This window comes from Gekko japonicus, unplaced genomic scaffold (genome assembly GCF_001447785.1).
Source record: "Gekko japonicus isolate JY-2015 unplaced genomic scaffold, Gekko_japonicus_V1.1 scaffold639, whole genome shotgun sequence".
NCBI classification, from domain to species: Eukaryota; Metazoa; Chordata; class Lepidosauria; order Squamata; family Gekkonidae; genus Gekko; species Gekko japonicus.
The window spans coordinates 276,328-295,629 of record NW_015176471.1 but is presented as its reverse complement, the minus strand read 5'-3'; the positions used below and the strand labels follow the sequence as shown (position 1 = coordinate 295,629).

At 50.9% G+C, this 19,302-nt stretch overlaps 1 protein-coding gene across 1 annotated transcript in view; it reads right to left on the bottom strand.

The window, feature by feature from the left end:
- The window catches only part of IGDCC4 (immunoglobulin superfamily, DCC subclass, member 4), an 82,013-nt gene that overhangs the window by 4,209 nt on the left and 58,502 nt on the right, over window positions 1-19,302 (bottom strand). Inside the window, exons 16-19 of the mRNA XM_015427136.1 lie at window positions 17,829-17,966; window positions 16,244-16,349; window positions 14,849-15,086; window positions 2,308-2,460 (exon numbers count right to left, since the gene is read on the bottom strand). Of these exons, the coding sequence (XP_015282622.1) occupies window positions 2,308-2,460; window positions 14,849-15,086; window positions 16,244-16,349; window positions 17,829-17,966 (635 nt within the window). The remainder of the gene's footprint in view (window positions 1-2,307; window positions 2,461-14,848; window positions 15,087-16,243; window positions 16,350-17,828; window positions 17,967-19,302) is intronic.

Genomic DNA, 19,302 nt, shown 5'->3' with positions numbered 1-19,302 from the left:
CCAATTGTTCTTTCTCACACCAGTGGGGTACAAAGATTAGGTGTTTCAATCCCCACTAAGCCTCAGGTGATCTCAGTCTCTCAGCCGAACTGACCTCGCAGGGTTGCTGTGATTTATTGATTTAGAATATTTCTACGTTGCCTCTTTAGAGTTCCGCTCGGGGCAGCTTACAATTTTAAAACACGGGATTTTTTTTAAAAAGCCATTAAAATACAAGCTGTTATACATAAGCAGCCTTGATTGTGAAGATGAAAATCGAAGAAGAGGAAAACAATGCTGTAAGCCAATGAGAAAAGTAGGAATAAACACATACATTAATACACAGAAGAATCAAGTTGGGCAGCCATGCTGGTCTGAAGGAACAGGGCAAAGTTTGTGTCCAGTGGATGCCTCAAAAATGTACAAAAGGTAAAGGTAAAGGTTCCCTTGCTCGGAAGCCATTCGAATCCGACTCTAGGGTTGCGGTGCTCATCTCCGTTCCAAAGCCGAAGAGCCAGCGCTGTCCGAAGACGTTTCCGTGGTCATGTGGCCGGCATGACTAGACGCTGAGGCGCACGGAACGCTGTTACCTTCCCACCGAAGTGGTACCTATTTATCTACTTGCAATTTCTTGCTTTCGAACTGCTCGGTTGGCAGGAGCTGAGGCCAGAGATGGGAGCTCACTCCGTCATGCGGCACTCGAGTCTCGAACTGCTGAACTACCGACCTTCCGCAGCCTGCAGTTCAGCGCCTTAACCACTTGAGCCACCGCAGCTCCTACATGTGCATGCCCACAAAAGTTTATATCCAGAATTAAACTTTCTTCGTCTTAAAGGTGCCTAGTCTGGACTCAAACTTTGTTCTAGATAACCAGGAGTAAAGCTCAGCCCCACGGACCTGTTGTGAAGGTAAGGCAGGGGGGCAAAGGAGTATATGCCAACCTCCCTGAGATTTTGGGAGAAAGCGTTACTTTAGTGCATGAAGAAAGAATACGCTAACTATGGAGGCCCAGGTGGCAGCCACGGCTAAGTCAGCCTTTTACCATCTTCGGCTGTCTCGGCAGTTGGTTCCCTACCTCGACCGCGATGACCTGGCCACAGTGATCCATGCGACGGTCACCTGAAGGCTAGACTACTGCAACGCCCTCTACATGGGGCTGCCTCTGTCGCAAATCCGGAAGCTGCAGCTAGTGCAGAATGCTGCAGCCAGGCTGTTGATGGGCCTCCCTGGTCGAGACCACATCCGGCCTGTGCTGAAAGCACTGCACTGGCTGCCAATAGCATACCGGATTCGCTTCAAAGTGCTGGTTCTTACCTTTAAAGTCCTATATGGCTGGGGTCCAACATACCTAAGGGACCGCCTTTCCCCATATGTTCCCCTACGGGCACTACGGTCGGGGATGCAACATCTCCTGGTGACCCCAGGTCCCAAGGAAGCCAGGCTTGTGGCAACCAGGGCCAGGGCCTTTTTGGTGGTTGCTCCTACCTGGTGGAATGAGCTCCCAGAGGAGATCCGGGACCTTGCGCAGTTCCGCAGGGCCTGCAAGACGGAGCTCTTCCGCCAGGCTTTTGAGTAGGAGCCGCCACTACCTCACCATCATTACCTTTACCATCATCATCAACTGGCCCTGGGAGAAGTGAAGGACAGCGTCGCGTGGACAGCACTGATTTGGGAGTACCATTTTCATGATGCCATCTTTTTACTGAAGGCTGATCTGAAACATCTAGAGCACTTTATAGCTTTGTAATATTATAATGACTGTTTTTATGCTGTTTTAACCTGTTTTATGTATTGGCATGTGCCCCATTTGTGAGCCACCCTGAGCCCGCCTGCAGGGAGGGCGGGCTATAAATTAAAATAATAAATAAATAAAATTTAAAAAATAAATACGCCCTCCCTTTGCAGAAACTGACGGATCCTGGATTATGGCACAGGAGACAAGATTTGCACCATGTAATGCAGTGAGAGAACACGGCTGTTCTTGGGAAAAGAGCCAGTGTTCCCTCTAAGCTGAGTTAGTGTGAGCTAGCTCACAGTTCGTTAGCCTCTGGCTCACACACATTTGTCTTAGCTCAGGAAGGATGGCTCCAGAGCGAAGTAATTTACGCAGTAGCCAAATCACTCACTCACAACTTTAATGCCGGTGGCTCACAAAGTAGAATTTTCGCTCACAAGACTCCACAGCTTAGAGGGAACATTATACAGGACAGACACCAGAGCAAGAACACAACTTGGCAGTCCCCAGTGTTAGGCACGCCCTTTATAGTGAACATCGGCTCTTTCCCTTCCTGGTCTATAGAGGACACAACCCGCGCCTGGAGTACGCACCGTAACAGCCTCATACACCAACGCGTGCAACAAGAGGTTCTGCCCCCCGTTGGATGCCATCTTCAAGGCTCCGTTCAAAGCAATGGTTGCTTCGTTTGCAATGGTCTCTCCGTAGCTGCCTGGCCAGCTCTCGGGTGGCTTATCCGAAGGTGGCTAGGGAAGCAAAGGGAATGCATTATTTCCGGTGCCACAGCGCTCACACCCACCCCAAAATAAGAGGCAACATGGAAGGGGGGGGCAATAAAAAGCGGAGTCATTGCAATGCGGTAATGCCAAAAGTTACAAGACCTCATGGAGAACATAAACGCAAAGATTCTAGGACTTATAGCCAGTTTGGTGTAGTGGTTAAGTGCGCGAACTGGGAGAACCAGGTTTGATTCCCCACTCCTCCACTCGCAGCTGCTGGATGACCTTGGGCAAGCCATAGTTTTCTCAGAGCTGTTCTCTCCAGGGCAGTTCTCTCAGAGCTCTCTCAGCCCCACCCGCCTCACAGGGTGTCTATTGTGGGGAGAGGAAGGGAAAGGCGATTGTAAGTCGCTCTGAGACTCTGAGTGAAGGGCGGGGTATAAATCCAATCTCTTTTTCTTCTTCTTCTTCTATAACAGAGCTACACAGTTGTGGGGACTGGGATTCAGAAAAGGGAAGGCCACATTCTCCCCAAGCTGGTAAACCTCTGCCACTTCAGGTGGCATTTATGGGTCCTCTGAATGCAACCACCACCACCATCATCGTCAATATCCCTGCACTTACAAAACTAGCACCTCAGGAATCTTCTTGGGTTCCAGGCTAGCCTTCTCCCTTAATTGCTAGATTTCTGCATGCAGGGGTTTGAAAAATGGGGAAATGGTAATGAACACCTTAACCTGCAGTCTGAAAAAGTACAGCCAGTCCACCTACAGGGTATAACCAAAGCAAAACAATTCACCAAGAACATCAGGAGTTGTAAAATTATGCAACTTAGCCTCATTTCGGAGGGGTGTGTGCGTGATATGATTTCTTTCACTTCTGCTAGTCACAGACAGCGGCAAAGATGTTCCTCTTCCATCCACCCTTCTCAGTTCAACACCCAAATGCGCCACCGGTACTCTTGTCTGGCTTTGCAACCTCTGTTCCAACTGGCAGCCGAGGATATGCCTCACAATGATGGGTTTAAATTACAGGCAGAAAGATACCAGCTGGATATTGGGACGGGGGGGGGAGGGTTACACTAAGAGTCATCCAGCAGTGGAATGGGCTGCCTGGGGAGGCGGTGAGCTCCCTCTCACTGGCAGTCTTCAAGCAGCGGCCGCTTTAGGCTGATCCTGCAGGGAGCAGGGGGCAGTGTTCCCTCTAAGCTGAGTTAGTGTGAGCTAGCTCAAGGTTTTTTAGCCTCCGGCTCAGACATTTTTTCCTTAGCTCAGGAAGGATGGGCCTCCAGAGCAAACTGATTTACACAGTAGTCAAACTGCTGGCTCACAACTTTAATGCCGGTCGCTCCCAAAGTAGAATTTTTGCTCACAAGACCCCACAGCTTAGAGGGAGCATTGGCAGGGGGTTGGAGTAGATGGCCTCTGTGACCCCTTCCAACTCTAGGATTCTATGGCTAGCCACTTACTTTTGGTAAACAGGCTCAATGCTAACCCCATGTCAATGACCGTTCGAACTCCAGACAGACCCTGAGATTTCAAGGTCTGACCCCTTCACCATCCTCATGGCTTATTGCCCCCCCCCCCGCCCCATTTTCCTCCTGGATTAGCAACAGGAATGAAGCCCAGCCAGTCCCTTCCCCAGCCATGTCAGAACAAGAGGAGGCCTGGAAACGGTTTCGCACGCTGCAGTCCCCATGCAGAGAGGAGACCTCGGAGCGGGGCCCCTTCCCTGACCTCGGCCCAAGCGGTGCTGACCTCCTCCCAGCCTCGGCCCATCTGGCTCCAAATGGGCAAACCAGATGTTGCGCCTCTCCCTCCCCGCCGCGCCGTGACCCTACCCCAAGTGCCCCCAGCGACCCGACCGGCAGGCAGAGAGGGGCAGAAAGGAATGAAGAGTTCCTTCAGGTGGGGCCCTCTCGCTCAGGGTTGAGACCGCCGTGGGCCAACCTCTGGGGTCAGGGCCAGTGTCCCCTCTAAGGTGAGTTAGTGTGAGCTGGCTCACAGTTTTGTAGCCTCCGGCTCACACATTTTTGTTTTTGCTCAGGAAGGAGGGCTCCAGAGCAAACTGATTTATGCAGTAGCCAAATTGCTTGCTCACAACTTTAATGCCAGTAGCTCACAAAACAGAGTTTTTGCTCACAAGACTCCACAGTTTAGAGGGAACATTGGTCAGGGCGCCAGAGGACACAGCTGAGACAGTGCCCTGGTGGTGTCACAGTTAGATACGCGCTGCCGCCCCCCCCCCCGAGATATGATCATGCCTCAAGGTACCAGCGCATCCTGTGAGGAGAGAGATGGGCAGGAGCGCAGGGCTGACCCTGTGCTGCAGCCAACCTTGTGCGCCCGGCTGCACGCACGTGGGGGAGTCGCACACCATGCCGCTTGTGAGTCGGTGCCATAACCCTTGCGCATGCAGAGATGAAAGGGAAGAGGTCAGGGAAGAACCGAACCTCAAACCTGCCTACGAGTTTTCTGTGAAGAAAGCACTGGCTATGGACAGCTTATGACCAGTGCTCCCTCTAAGCTGTGGAGTCCCGTGAACAAAAATTCTGCTTCGTAAGCTACCAGTGTTAAAGTTGTGAGCAGGCAGGTGGATTTGGCTGCTGCATCAATCAGTTTGCTCTGGACTGGCGCCCTCCTTCCTGAGGTAAGACAAAAATGTGTGAGCCGGAGGGTAAAAAACTGTGAGCTGGCTCGCACTAACTCAGCTTAGAGGGAACACTGCTTATGACCAATGTTCCCTCGAAGCTGTGGAGTCTTGTGAGCGGAAATTCTACTTTGTGAGCTACTGGCCTTAAAGCTGAGAGCGAGCGATTTGGCTGCTGCATAAATTAGTCTGCTCCGGAGCCATCCTTCCCGAGCTGAGACAAAAATCTGTGAGCTGGAGGCTAAAAAACGATGAGCTAGCTCACACGAACTCAGCTTAGAGGGGACACTGCTTATGACCCCTCTCCATGGCTTAGATATGTAGAGGAGAAACTCTCCACAATGGGAATATCCCCGGATTATTTAGCCCCCTTTTCAGATAAACAAGCCTGTGCTATCATTAAACGTGGATTTCTCGACATCGAAAGGTAAGAACTTCAGGAACGTGCAGCCAGCAGAGGCTCCCCAAGCAGGTTGGGGACTTTTGACATGGGCTCCACTGCGAAGTATCTGTCAGGTTTAACAGCCCCACACCATCGCAGAGCATACACGCTTGCACACTTTAATGTTCTGCCATCAGAGGTGCTTTTAGGGAGGTGCCGCCAGATACCACATGTAGACAGACTTTGTCCCTGCTCTCTAAAAGATATAGAATCCATGATACACACCATACTTCATTGCCCCCTCTATAAGGATATCCGATCTCGTTTCATTACTCCACTTTTAGAGGGTAAGAGCTGGCACTCTGACGACTCCGTTGTTCACTTTCTTCTGTTTAATTCTAATTATGAAATAATGGAAGCTGTTGCAAATTTTTTTATATTATGCAATCAGAAGACGAGGCTTGAATAGCCAAGTGTAGGTGACTGACGCATCTTAGTATTGGGAGCCAAACCTACCATGGTTCCCTTTTCTCCAGGAGGCAAGCAATCCCGCAGTCTTTAAAAATGAGATGCTGTGCTTTCCCCAGATTATATTCAGCCGGACACAAACCTCGAAGCTGGGATCCCAAGATCTCCTGCTAGAAAAGCTCCAGTTGGTCAGCCGTGTTTGTCTGAAGCAGTGAGAGCCAGTTTGGTGGCGTGGTTAAGTGTGCGGACGCTAATCTGGGAGAACCGGGTTTGAGTCCCCACTCCTCCACTTGCACCTGCTGATGTGACCTTGGGTCAGTCACAAGCTCTGGCACAGCTGTCCTTGGAAAACAGCAGTTTGTGTCAGAGTTCTCTCAGCCCGACCCACCTCACAGGGTGTCTGTGGTGGGGAGGGGAAGGGAAAGGAGTTTGTAAGCCGCTCTGAGACACCTTTGGGTAGTGAAGGGTTGGGTATAAATCCAATCTCTTCTTCTTCTTCTTCTTCTAAAACAAATTTCTCAAAGGGGCCACTGAACTCTAAATGTGAACGGACAGAGGAGGGATCTTCCAGTTTTGCTTTCAGGCAACATGGACAAAGGCTGGTGTCTCCCAAGGACAGTTTGTATAAAAAGTGAAAGACAAAGAGATGAATGAAAGCAATGGCTTTCCCCAGGGATGAGTGATGGACGGAAACCTTGGGGGTGGGTGGGAATGTTGAGCTGTTCAGAGTAATATTAAAAACTGGAGCCAGGCTGGGTTAAGCTTAGTTGGCACATCAAAGCCTCCAGGGGAGAGGAAATGATTTTGCAGAAGTGGCCAGTAGGGCCTTTCAGGAGTTTTTTCGAGCAGAGAAAGAGAGGAGCGGGCTCGGAGACTTAATTCCCACCCCCACCCCAATTCACTTGGTCAAAACCAATACAGTCCACAATGGAGCAATTGCATGGGACGGTTTATCCCTCCCAAACTAACCGGGAGTCTTGTGGCGTCTTAAAGACGAATACGTTTTTATTCTGCCGTCAGCTTTCGTTGACTAGAACTAGGGTTGCCAACTCCAGGTTGGGAAATTCCTGGGACTTTGGGGGTGGATCCTAGGGAGGCTACCTCAGCAGGGTATAATCCCTGAGTCCACCCTCCAAAGCAGCCATTTTCTCCAGGGGAACTGATCTCTGTCATCTGGATATCAGTTGGAATTCTGGGAGACAGCCAGGCCCCACCTGGAGGTTGAAGCCAAAAATGAGAGATCACGGGAAGAGGTGGAAATCCAAATACAACATCTGCGACAAAAATAATGAAAAGTCATAGAATCACAGAATTGGAAGGGGGCATACAGACACCCCGTGCTGACTCTCTAATAACAGAACCCAAGGTCTTCACAGGGGTTTTCTTCAAGAGTTGATAAGTAGAAATTGATAAGAATTGTGACTGCCACGCGCTCAGAAAAAGCAATCCTTGTGAAACGGATTTGTTTATATTGCACAGTATTTGTTGCGTGTGAGCAATACTAGAAGGGAATTCGCTACAGAATTACCACGGTTAATGATTTTGCACACATATCTTTATTGACTCTTCGTTATTTTTGTCACGGATGTTGTGTTTGGATTCCCACCTGGAGGTTGGCAACTCTAACGAGAGCCCATTGCGCTGGATACGTGAGGTAAGGAGATACGCATAACAAAATCATTTATTGCTTTTCAGGATACAAGTACTGGAATCTGATGGCAAATCCGAATGACAGTCCTGCTGTAGGAGTCCGGGCAAGCCCAGATCTAAAGATCAAACCCCCCCCCCCCAAACAACCTCTTCTCCTCCCATTTTTGTAGCATCCAGCCCAATGAAAAAGAGTTCTGGTGAGCTTAAAAGCTTGCACAATGCTTTGGGTCACACTGCTTGATCCTAATAAAAGGCGTTAACATAGATTACCACTCGGGATTTTGCACAGGCCATTACTGCTGGTTGTAATCCGCCCCCCCCCCCCAAATCTTGCAGGTATTTCTATGTGAGGTTGCAAAGAAACCCCTAGGAAATAGTGGGGCCTGTCAATGGGGCGGGAAACAGAGGAAACACAGATGGTACAAGGTGAGAGGTAATCAAGTAAAATTAAAATACACGGAAATGTAGGCCGACTGTTCACAAGAACTGGGGAGAAGGCCGTTTCCCTGTTTTTGCACCCCGTTCTCCAAAGACGACGCTGCAGGCAAAACTCATCTGGCTTTTAGGTGACACAAGACTCCCGGTTATTTTTGCTGCAACGGACTAAGAAGTGCAGTCCCCTCCAGCGTTCCCTCTAAGCTGAGTTCGTGTGAGCTAGCTCATCGTTTTTTTAGCCTCCAGCGCACACATTGTTGTCTCAGCTCAGGAAGGCGGGCTCCAGAGCAGACTGATTTACGCAGCAGCCAAATCGGTCGCTCACATCTTTAGTGCCAGTGGCTCACAAAGTAGAATTTCTGCTCACAAGACTCCACAGCTTAGAGGGAGCACTGGTCCCCTCTGGAGTTAGCCCTCCACGTACGTCAAGGGGCCTCATCCCTCTCAGCAGTTCTAAGCTGTGGGGCTCCGTGAAGACTGGAGGAATCCCCCCCCCCCCACAAGCTCCCTGAGCTGTGAGCAGAAAGGAGAATCCTTCCCCTAGGAAACCACCGGCCTTCAAGCTCGACTGTGCAGCTGCTCCCCTCTAGCGGCTGTCCGGAGAGGTGGAGATTGGACAGAAGACGCGAGCTCTCTTGGCCGGGCCGATGCAGGCACTCGCAGCTGGTACTGAGCAAAGCACACCCCTTAGCCTGCGTGGCCTAGTGGTTAAGAGCGGTAGCCTCTTATATGGAGAACCGGGTTTGATCCCCCACTCCTCCTCTCCATGAAACCTGCCAGGTGACCTTGGGCCAGTCACGGTTGTCTCAAGAGAAGTTCTCTTAGACCTCTCTCAGCCCCACCTGACCCACAAGGTGCCTGCTGTGGGGAGAGGAAGGGAAGGTGAGTGTAAGCCGCTTTGCGGCTCCTTAGGGTAGTCTTCTGATGCTGCTTGTCAAGAGTCTCGCAAGGCCTCTCACCTTAGCGGCTTTCTTTCTGGCAGGCCTTTCTCAGAGTCCGGAGGCAATTGGCAGGGAATCCTCTCGTCAATTGCTGGGCTCCCACGGCCAGTTGCCAGGAAGAGGGCAGGGGCTTTTCTGGACCTGTCGGCTGCAACAGTCCATCGTCTGCATGGCCCTACATCCCCTGGACAGGGCCAGTTCAGAAATCCGGGAAGAGCCCTGCTGGACCAGACCAAGGGCCCAGCTAGTTTGGCATCCTGTCAGGGCAGCAAAGCCGGCTCTGGCCATGCCATTAGGAATATGGAGATGGTTATGAGCTGCCCTTTAAATGGGTGTAGTTGCTGGGAAAGACTGAAGGTCAAAGAAGACGGGGACGGCAAAGGATGAGAGGGTTAGACAGTGTCATGGATGCAACAAACATGAAATTGAGCAAACTTCAGAGGACGGCGGAAGACAGGAGGGCCTGGCGGGATCTGGTCCATGGGGTCGCGAAGAGTCGGACTCGACTGTGCCACTGAACAACAACAACTAAGAGCAGTGTTCCCTCTAAGCTCAGTTAGTGTGAGCTAGCTCACCGCTTCTTAGCCTCCGGCTCACACATTTTTGTCTTAGCTCAGGAAGGGACGGCTCCAGAGCAAACTGATTTATGCAGCAGCCGAATCGCTCGCTCACAACTTTAATGCCGGTAGCTCACAAAGCAGAGGTTTTGCTCACAAGACTCCACAGCTTAGAGGGAGCATTAGTGTAGAGCATAAGGACCTCAGAAGAGCCCTGCTGGATCAAACCAGGGGTCCACCTAGTCCAGCATCCCGTCTCACAGAGTGGCCAGCCAGTTCCTCTGGAGGGCCAGCAACAGGGCAGAGAGGCCGAGGCCTTCCCCAGTGTTGCCTCGTGGCTCTGGGATTCAAAGGTTTAGTGCCTCTGAATGTGGATGTTCCCCTCAGTCACCACAGCTAGTGGCCACTGATAGACATATCCTCCATGAATCTATCAAATCCCCTTTTAAAGCTGTCTACACCTGTGGTAAATACAACATCCTCTGACATTGAATTCTACCTTTTAATCACACTCTGTTTAAAGCAGTATTTCCTTTTGTCCGTTCTGAAACTACTGCCCATCAGCTTCTTTGGATGTCCGCGAGTTCTAGTATTCAGTTTCAGCAATCAAGTCGCTGGATAACAGACCATAGTGGGTCACGGAAAGGGGTGGAGGAGGTGGAATGAGCATCCCAGAATCCTCTAAATGGAGACGTTGAGCTGCGTGCCAAGCAAAGGTTATTCTTGACCTTTGAAGAAGAGGAAGGTGGCGGAGGAGGAGGAGATTGGATTCATACCCTAACCCTTCACTACCCAAAGGAGTCTCAGAGCGGCTTACCATCCCTTCCCCTTCCCCTCTCCCCAACACCCTGTGAGGTACGTGGGGCTGAGAGAGCTCTCTCGAGGAGTGTTCTTGAGAGAACAGCTCTGAGAGAACTTGTGACTTACCCAAGGTCACACCAGCAGCTGCGTGTGGAGGAGTGGGGGAATCAAACCCGGTTCTCCCAGATTAGAGTCCGCACACTTAACCACTACACCAAACTGGCTCTCCAAGATGCTTTTGGCACCTGTTTCTTGTGAATAAAATTATCATCATCATCATCATCATCATCATCATCATCATCATCATCATACCCTATCCCCACTTACGCCGGGCTCTGGGCTATGTACACAAGGATATAATGCCATAAAAACATATAAAACATTAAAATTCTAAAGAACAATCTAATAAAACTAAAGACCCAAAGCAGCAGAAGAAGAAGAGATTGGATTTATCCCCCGCCCTTCACTCGGAGTCTCAGAGCGGCTTACAAGCTCCTTTCCCTTCCCCTCCCCACAACAGACACCCTGTGAGGTAAAAGAAGAAGAGGAGATTGGATTTATGCCCCACCCTTCACTACCCGAAGGAGTCTCAGAGCGGCTTACAAACTCCTTTCCCTTCCCCTCCCCACAACAGACACCCTGTGAGGTAAAAGAAGAAGAGGAGATTGGATTTATGCCCCACCCTTCACTACCCGAAGGAGTCTCAGAGCGGCTTACAAGCTCCTTTCCCTTCCCCTCCCCACAACAGACACCCTGTGAGGTAGGTGGGGCTGAGAGAACTCTGACACAAACTGCTCTTTTTCAAGGACAGCTGTGCCAGAACTATGGCTTGCCCAAGGTCATCCAGCAGGTGCAAGTGGAGGAAGGAGAAGAAGAAGAAGAAGAGATTGGATTTATACCCCACCCTTCACTTGGAGTCTCAGAGCAGCTTACAAACTCCTTTCCCTTCCCCTCCCCACAACAGACACCCTGTGAGGTAGGTGGGGCTGAGAGAGCTCTGACAGGAACTGCTCTTTTTCAAGGACAGCTCTTATCAGAACTACGGCTTGCCCAAGGGCATCCAGCCAGGTGCAAGTGGAGGAGTGGGGAATCAAACCCAGCTCTCCCAGATTAGAGTCTGCGCACTTAACCACGACACCAAGTCCATGATGATGGCATCCCAGAGATTTCAACCCTACTCTGGGCAGGGGGAGAGGGAACGCTGAACAGCAGTTCAAAGGGGGGGGAAGAGAAGGGAGCGTGCCAGCCAAGGAAGAAACATCGCTGCCCTCGACCAAAAGCCTGGCGGGACACCTCCGCCTTACAGACCCTGCAGAATGGCATAAGATCCCGCCGGGCCCTGATGTCATTTGGCAGAGAGTCCCACCAGGTCGGGGTCACGACCGAAAAGGATGGGGACAGCCGGACATCCCTGGGGCCGGCCGGGGATATCCCCAGCAGATTATCAATAGAGCACGAGGCTCTCTCGGGGGGCGTACTGGAGGAGACAGTCCCATAGATACGCTGGGGCTGTGGCTACCAGGAAAGCAAATGAATGTGGAGTGGTTTCACCCAAATGTTTCCGTCAGGTTCCTCTATGGGATCTGCTCTCGGCACCAGCTTCAGATCATGAGCCAAAGCCACCACCCCCTACTTCCCCCCAGCCCAGGAACAAGGCTCCTGGGACAAGTATCCTCATTTTACGAAGAAGAAGAAGAGGAAGAAGAAGAAGAAGAGGAAGAGGAGGAAGAGGAAGAAGAAGAGGAGGAGGAGGAGGAAGAAGAAGAGGAGGAAGAAGAAGAGGAGGAGGAAGAAGAAGAAGAGGAGGAAGAAGAAGAGGAGGAGGAGGAAGAAGAAGAAGAGGAGGAAGAAGAAGAAGAAGAGGAAGAGGAGGAAGAGGAAGAAGAAGAGGAGGAGGAGGAGGAGGAGGAGATTGGATTTATACCCTCGCCCTTCACTACCCAAAGGAGTCTCAGAGCGGCTTACAAACTCCTTTCCCTTCCCCTCCCCACAACAGACACCCTGTGAGGTCGGTGGGGCTGAGAGAGCTCTTGACAGAAACTGCTCTTTTTCAAGAACAGCTCTTATCAGAACTATGGCTTGCCCAAGGTCATCCAGCAGCTGCATGTGGAGGAGTGGGGAAATCAAATCCGGTTCTCCCAGATTAGAGTCCGCACACTTAAACCTCTACGCCAAACTGGGACTAGTATTCTCATTTTACAAACAATAACAACATATAAGAGAGAAGTGGTGGAGGAAAGCGGTGGAAAAGTTGCAGCCGACTTATGGTGACCCTGTAGGATTTCCAAGGCAAGAGGGAACAAAAGTGGTTTCCCATCGCCTGCCCCTGCGTAGCGACCCTGGACTTTCTTGGAGGTCTCCCATCCAAGTACTAACCAGGACCAGCCCTGCACAGCATCCGAGTTCTGACAAGATCAGCTACCCTGGGCCACCCAAGTCAGGGGTATGAGAGAGAAGGCCCTGCGCCAAATCCGTGGCAGGGGCAGAACTCGAACCCAGGTCCAAGATCAACTCTCTGTCACATGGACATCATTCCCGGCAAATCTGCTTTAGCCAAAAATGACTGCTGAGCTAAAACCACAGCCCCCCCCCACCAGCCCACCCCCCCTTGAGTTTCCATTTGATAACCAGTCGCACGTGATGTCGGGGAGTTCGACACTGGGGGTGCGCAAACGTGAAACCCCACGCGCTCGCCGTGCACTTGCTGGAGTTGATCTCCTAATTACTTGACACGTTCTCTAAGGCCTACAAAGACCGGCGTAAACAGATTAACTAAATTAGTCCAATTAGACATTCCCTAATGAAATGAAACGCTCCAGACACTGCGAAGAATTAAACGGCGGTGGGGGGGTGGGAAAGCTTTCATCAGGCAAACAACTCGTCCGGAGTATAACCAAAAGCGCGAAAGGAATCCCAGAACAAAAACCGACAGAAGTTGGAACAACGCAGAAGGGGCAAAGGTGGGCCTGGCCCCTCGTCCCCAAGAAAAGACGACCGTCTGGAACACCTCCTCATGGCATCTGCGTAAGTCACCGTTTTCTCCCGCAGAACACAATGGGATGGTCCCGGGGGAAGCAAGATGGAGTCTGAGACCCAAGCCGCGGCGACGGCGGCCTTTGTCACTATAGGAAGGGGTGCTTTTCCTTCCATTTATCCGGGAATACAGGGTAGGAAAATGGGGGAAGGAACTTGTTTATCAAATTCCACATCTCCGCCATGGTTTGTTCCAGGGGTCTTGTTGTAGAAAAAGAGCTGCCGGAGCTCATTAGCATAACTCATTAGCATAACTTATTTGCATATGCCACGCCCCCTGACATCACCGGAAGTGACAGAAGGCCACACCCCCTGACATCACCGGAAGTGTGTCAGAAGGCCCGGCTACTTACCCTCCTGCTTCATCCTCATTCCCAAACGGAATGAGGATCGAAGCAGAGGGCGGGGTAAAGAAGGGGGCGGGGCTTCACCACGTGACCGCCCCGCCCCCTAGAGGTTCTCTTCCGGAGCTCCGTACCTGAGAGCTCCCCCCCGACTAGAGCCCTGGTTTGTTCTAACTTTTCGAGCGGCAGCCACTGGGCCCAGGGCAGTTCACAGCCACAAAGTAATGCAATCATGGGGGGGGAAATAGCAATGAGCAAAAAGAGAGCAGCGTAATAAGAAACAATTCAGAATCGAGCAGCAACATCAGCCATGAAGCCAGCACACGCCCAACGGGGAAACAACCGAAAAGATGCTTCCGAGCCGTTTTCAAAGGCAGCCCCCACACAGAGTGAGTTGCGATAAACTGGGAAACCTGGAAGGGACAACCTCTTTTAAACTGCGTGAACCCGGCTGCGCCTGAAGAATACGATGCCCTGATCTTCCCCTATCAACATCTTCTAGATTTACAGGTGGGACCCTTCAGGAAGGGACGGTGGATTAAAATGTGAGCACTGTGATGAAATGTACGGTCTTAAGAGCCGTACATGTAATTCAGCAACTATAATTTATTTCATGATACAGGAGAACGAACTTGACAGTAAATTCCGGCAACAGACTAGTTTAATGACTTAGGGGTATGCCGGATGCATAATTCACATTTGAAACTCCATATCGTAATTCTGTTTTTAAATGATGCTTACGCCTCTGGTAATATTACACACCTTGGCAGTGGGTTGCTAATACCAAAGACAAGTCCTAATTGCATGACAAAACATCTAGAAAACTGGACGTGGGGGCCACTGCAGTGCTCACAAACATTCATCAAATAAAGCATAACAAAAGAGTCCCACGAGAAGTAAGGGGCAGTGTGGCATAGTGGTTAGAATGGGATTCGGGCTTTGGAGACCCAGGTTCAAATCCTTGTTCTGTTGTGGGTTACCTTGGGCCAGTCATACACTCAACTCTCTTTCTCTCTCTCGGTCCAACCTACCTCACAGGGTCGTTGTGCGTATAAAATGGAGGGCAGGGGATCAATGTACAATGGCCCGGCCTCTGTGCAGAAAGGTCGGGATATTAAACATATTATGCAAACAACATATTAAATAAACCAATACCTTCCTTTTGACGTGGCTGGCACTGTCCTCCAAAAGATGGCCCCGGATAAGGCCCTGCGCTTCCGTCAGTTCCATGACGTCTTTGGGGGGTGACGGAGCATGCTCAGGCAGCGGGGACATGAGAGACTGCAGCTCATGAGAATCGGATGGAGTCACGGTGGGAGGCAGCGGCTGCCGGTTCCGGAGATAGTACACGTGGTTCCCAGCGGCTTGGGCATCCAGACCTGGCACTGACGCCCTGCAAAAGATGAACAAAAATTAGCGCTCACTGCCTGGGCGCCACACCTGGATACAGGAATAGAGGAAACTGCCTTCGATTGGACCACAGGGCAAGTGGAGAGGAAGCTTTAGCTCCCCTTGCCTCATTTCCCCAACCTGAAAGGGCCCCAAGATACCACTATCTGCCCTACTGGACACATTTATGTGTAGCTCATCAGTACACATGGGAGGCCTGTAGCCAGGATTTTGTGGCTTGTGGGGCAATTTCCCCCCCTGGTGGGGCTGAACTTCTCAGTGCAGAAAGGAAAGCCATTGAGCCAATAGAAAGCTGCTACCAGGATAGAGCTCTACATTGCAAGCTGCCAGCCACTTTAGATGACAGTTCTCAGCTGCTGCAAGTTAATCACTTCTGCCAGCCTAAGCAACAACTCTGAGAACAAGCTGGCAGGTGGGGGGTGATGACTTCTAGAGTCAAGAAAGCCAACACTCAGGCGGAAAAACTCTCTTAAAGGAGACCACTTTCTTGACACAGAGTTAGAAGTGTTCCCAGAGGTCACCTACTCCAACCCCCTTGCTCCGTGCGGGAATTAGTCAACGACAGCACCCCGCTCTGCTTAAAGGAGCGTGTGCCCTTTAAAAAAAATGACTGGAAAAAGCATTTACAGGAGAAATTCTTGTGGAGCCGTGTCTCTAAGAAAGGGGGCAGAGCCCCGAAAACCCCCACACCGTAGCTACGGGCCTGACGCATGGTGAACTGCACATGTACTGACAAGCTGCACATACATTTTCCCAGACAGTGGTACCTTAGGGCCGTTATGTCTCCCCTCTGCTCTGACACACAGGTTGCTTGTGCGTCAGAGCCGAGGGAGGACTTAAGCTGTGAGCAGATCGGAATCGGGGCCTGAAAATTAAGTTCTTGGTGCCCTTCTGCTCAATGCGGCCCAGGGCACGGTGGGAAACAGTGTTAAACGTGCCATCAGGGCGTGGGAGTGATACCACCATGACTCCTTTGCATATTAGGCCACACACCCCTAACGGAGCCAATCCTCCAAGAGCTTACAGAGCTCTTCTTACAGGGGCTGCTGTAAGCTCTTGGAGGATTGGCTACGTTAGGGGGGGTGTCGCCTGATATGCAAATGAGCTCCTGCTGCAAAAAGAGCCCTGAGCGGGACCTACCTCGGTTTGTTGCTGTGGAAGGTGGCGCACATGCAGAAGAGAATGCAGAGCAGGCCCAGGCAGCCTCCCACGATGATCCCGGTGACCGAGTGAACGTCCAAGAGATCTGGCAGAGGCAGAGGAAAGAGCAGAGAGTCAGCGCTTCCAGTCTGGCAAGGGGCATTCCCAGGGGTCATTTCGTAGAAATGGAGGTGCAGGCAGGGCTATTTCTGGGCAGGAACGCACGGGAACGGCGTTCCGGCCGGCTTCAGAGTTGGCCACGCCCACGACAGCCAAAACCTCTTCATGTGTGGCTACAGAGGGAAGGCCTGGAGAGCGACCCCCCCCATGGGCAACTCCGAGGCGGGGGGGCCAGGGGGGCCCTGGAAAAACCGAGGAGGAATTTAAATGCCTCCCCGTGCCTGTCCAAGGGCCGGCTTGCCCAGGCTCCCTGCAGCTGCTGGGCGCCCAGGCAAGCCAAGGGAAGGCATGGGGGCGTGGCCTAATAGGCTAACAAGCTGCACTGTCAGGGATGTGGCCTAATATGCTAATGAGTTCCTGCTGTTGGGTGTCGCCCATTATGCTAATGAGTTCCTGCTGGGCTTCGCTTCTGATATCTGATGAGATCCGGACAGCCTGGGCAACCCAGGTCGAGGCAAGAGACAAACAGGTGGTTTTGCCATTTCCTGCCTCTGCGTAGCAACCGCGGACTTCCTTGGTGGTCTCCCATCCAAGTACTAACCAGGGCCGACCCTGCTTCGCTTCTGAGATCTGACCCGATCAGGCTATAATGGGCCTTCCAGTTTAGGGTGAATGTTCTTTTAGTTGTTGCTAAAGCTGCAGAGGAGAAAGAACAGAGTAGAGAGGGATTCTGCCCCTATCCATGTGCGCGTGCCTATGGGACAGCCCTCCCAGGGCCGGACAGCCATTTCTAGACTAAAGTGTGTTTGCTGAATCGTTTCCTTCATTTATAACTGGCCTTTCTCAAGCGGTTGAGACGCTGAGCTGCAGACCGGAAGGTCGGTAGTTCGGCAGTTCGAGACCCGAGTGCCGCATGACGCAGTGAGCTCCCGTCTCTGGCCCCAGCTCCTGCCAACTGAGCAGTTCGAAAGCAAGAAATTGCAAGTAGATAAACAGGTACCCCTTCGGTGGGAAGGTAACCAGCGTTCCGTGCGCCTCTGTGTCTAGTCATGCCGGCCACATGACCATGGAGAAGTCTTCGGACAGCGCGGGCTCTTCGGCTTGGAAACGGAGGTGAGCACCGCATCCCTAGAGTCGGACTCAACTGGCCTTCGAGCAAGGGAAATCTTTACCTTTCTCCATCGTGGCATACTGGCATTCTCCTCTCTTCTATTTTACCCTTACAACAAGCCTGTGAGGTAGGTTAGGCTGAAAATGTGTGACTGGCCCAAAATTACCCAGCAGAGCAGGGGTCTGGCTCCCTAGATCCTAGTCCGACTCTCTCACCACGACACCACACTGGCTCTCAAGTTCTAGAACGTTCCAAAGCAGCTTCTGCATGGGTACGAATCCCAGCGATGTGACAGCGCAGCGAGAGTGAAGAAAACATAAGGAACAGCCATCCCAAGACGTGACAATCCGGTACCTGAAAACCGCTCCTGCAGGGTCTGCACATCCTTCACGTTTGAGTATGGGCCGGACCCGACGACCGTCTTTGCTCCCATCTTGAAGAAGTACCTGGTGTCACTCTCCAGCCCGTGTACTTCGGTGCTGAACGTATTGCCTGCGGGAGAGACAAAAGCAAGAAGAAAGAAGATGCAAAGTCTATCTATCTATCTAGTACTGCTCATACGGCTATCACCTTAAGCAGAAATTAGAACCAAATAAAATATTTTAAAAGACCTTGTTCAGTATTATTTCCATTGCACCTATTAATTTTGCCATTGAGACGGTGACCACGATCATTGGTGTCCGATAGTAGCCATGACACCCGGGCTCACACGTTTAGCAGTTCTGTATCTTTAAGTAAAGGGGTGACTAAACTAGCCCTCAACCCACTGAATACAGGGCACTCCATAACCATATGTTCAATGGTTTTGATTATATGATACGAGCACCTGCATGTTCCATTAGAGTATGATACTTTATCTCCCGGAGGAGATCAGGGCCCTGCGGGATCTATTACAGTTCCGCAAGGCCTGTAAGACGGAGCTCTTCCGCCAGGCCTTTAAATAGGAGCCGCCACTACGGTTACTATCCATGATCCTATTGAACTTCTGGATCCTAGGACTGGCCCAGATGTATCACTAGGCCCATTGGCTCAAGGGATGATGACCGGACGAACAACATGGATTTAGATCTGAAAGCACGCCATCAAATTTTTAGCACTGCGAGCACTTTATTACTAACTAGAAATAATGCCCGTTGCGGAAATAAATACAACGGGATCTAGAAAGAGGCTCTGGGAGAGTGCTCTGGCTTTGGGCAAACAGTGTCAGTTTCCCGTGGCGACCTCAGCAGGGTTTAATGACAGAGTCCACTGTTTTCTCCAGAGGGACTGATCTCTGCTACCTGAAGAGCATTTGTATGTTTGAGTTATCTGTAGCCCTCACCTGGAGAGTGGTAACCGTTGTTACCCATTTTCCTCTCCCCTATGAGGTATGCAACTGAAAATTCCAACTGCCTTGCGGGGGGGGGGAGTTTGAGGTGTGGAATGGAGTGAAGTCCAATCAATTCAATTATATATAAGGAGAGATTGTAATGTACATGAATGAGTATGTATGTTATGTAGTTTTAATTTTTATGGTTATACCAATTAGGTACATTGTACCGCTTGTGTTAGCCACCCTGAGCCTGTTCGCGGGATGGGCGGGGTATAAATATAATAAATATAATAAATAAATATAATAAATAAATAAATAAATATTATAGCTGCCCTCCAAAACTGCCGAGGGAAGAACATTCAGTCTTGCCAAAGTAAAAGCTCTTCTTAGTTTTGCGACTGTCAATTGATAAAAATATTTTGGCAGTTGCATCGGGAGGGGAATTCCCAAATGAATTTATTTATTTATGATTTATTAATTTGACCAAAGGCGAGCTCAGGGCGGCTCCCATAAAAC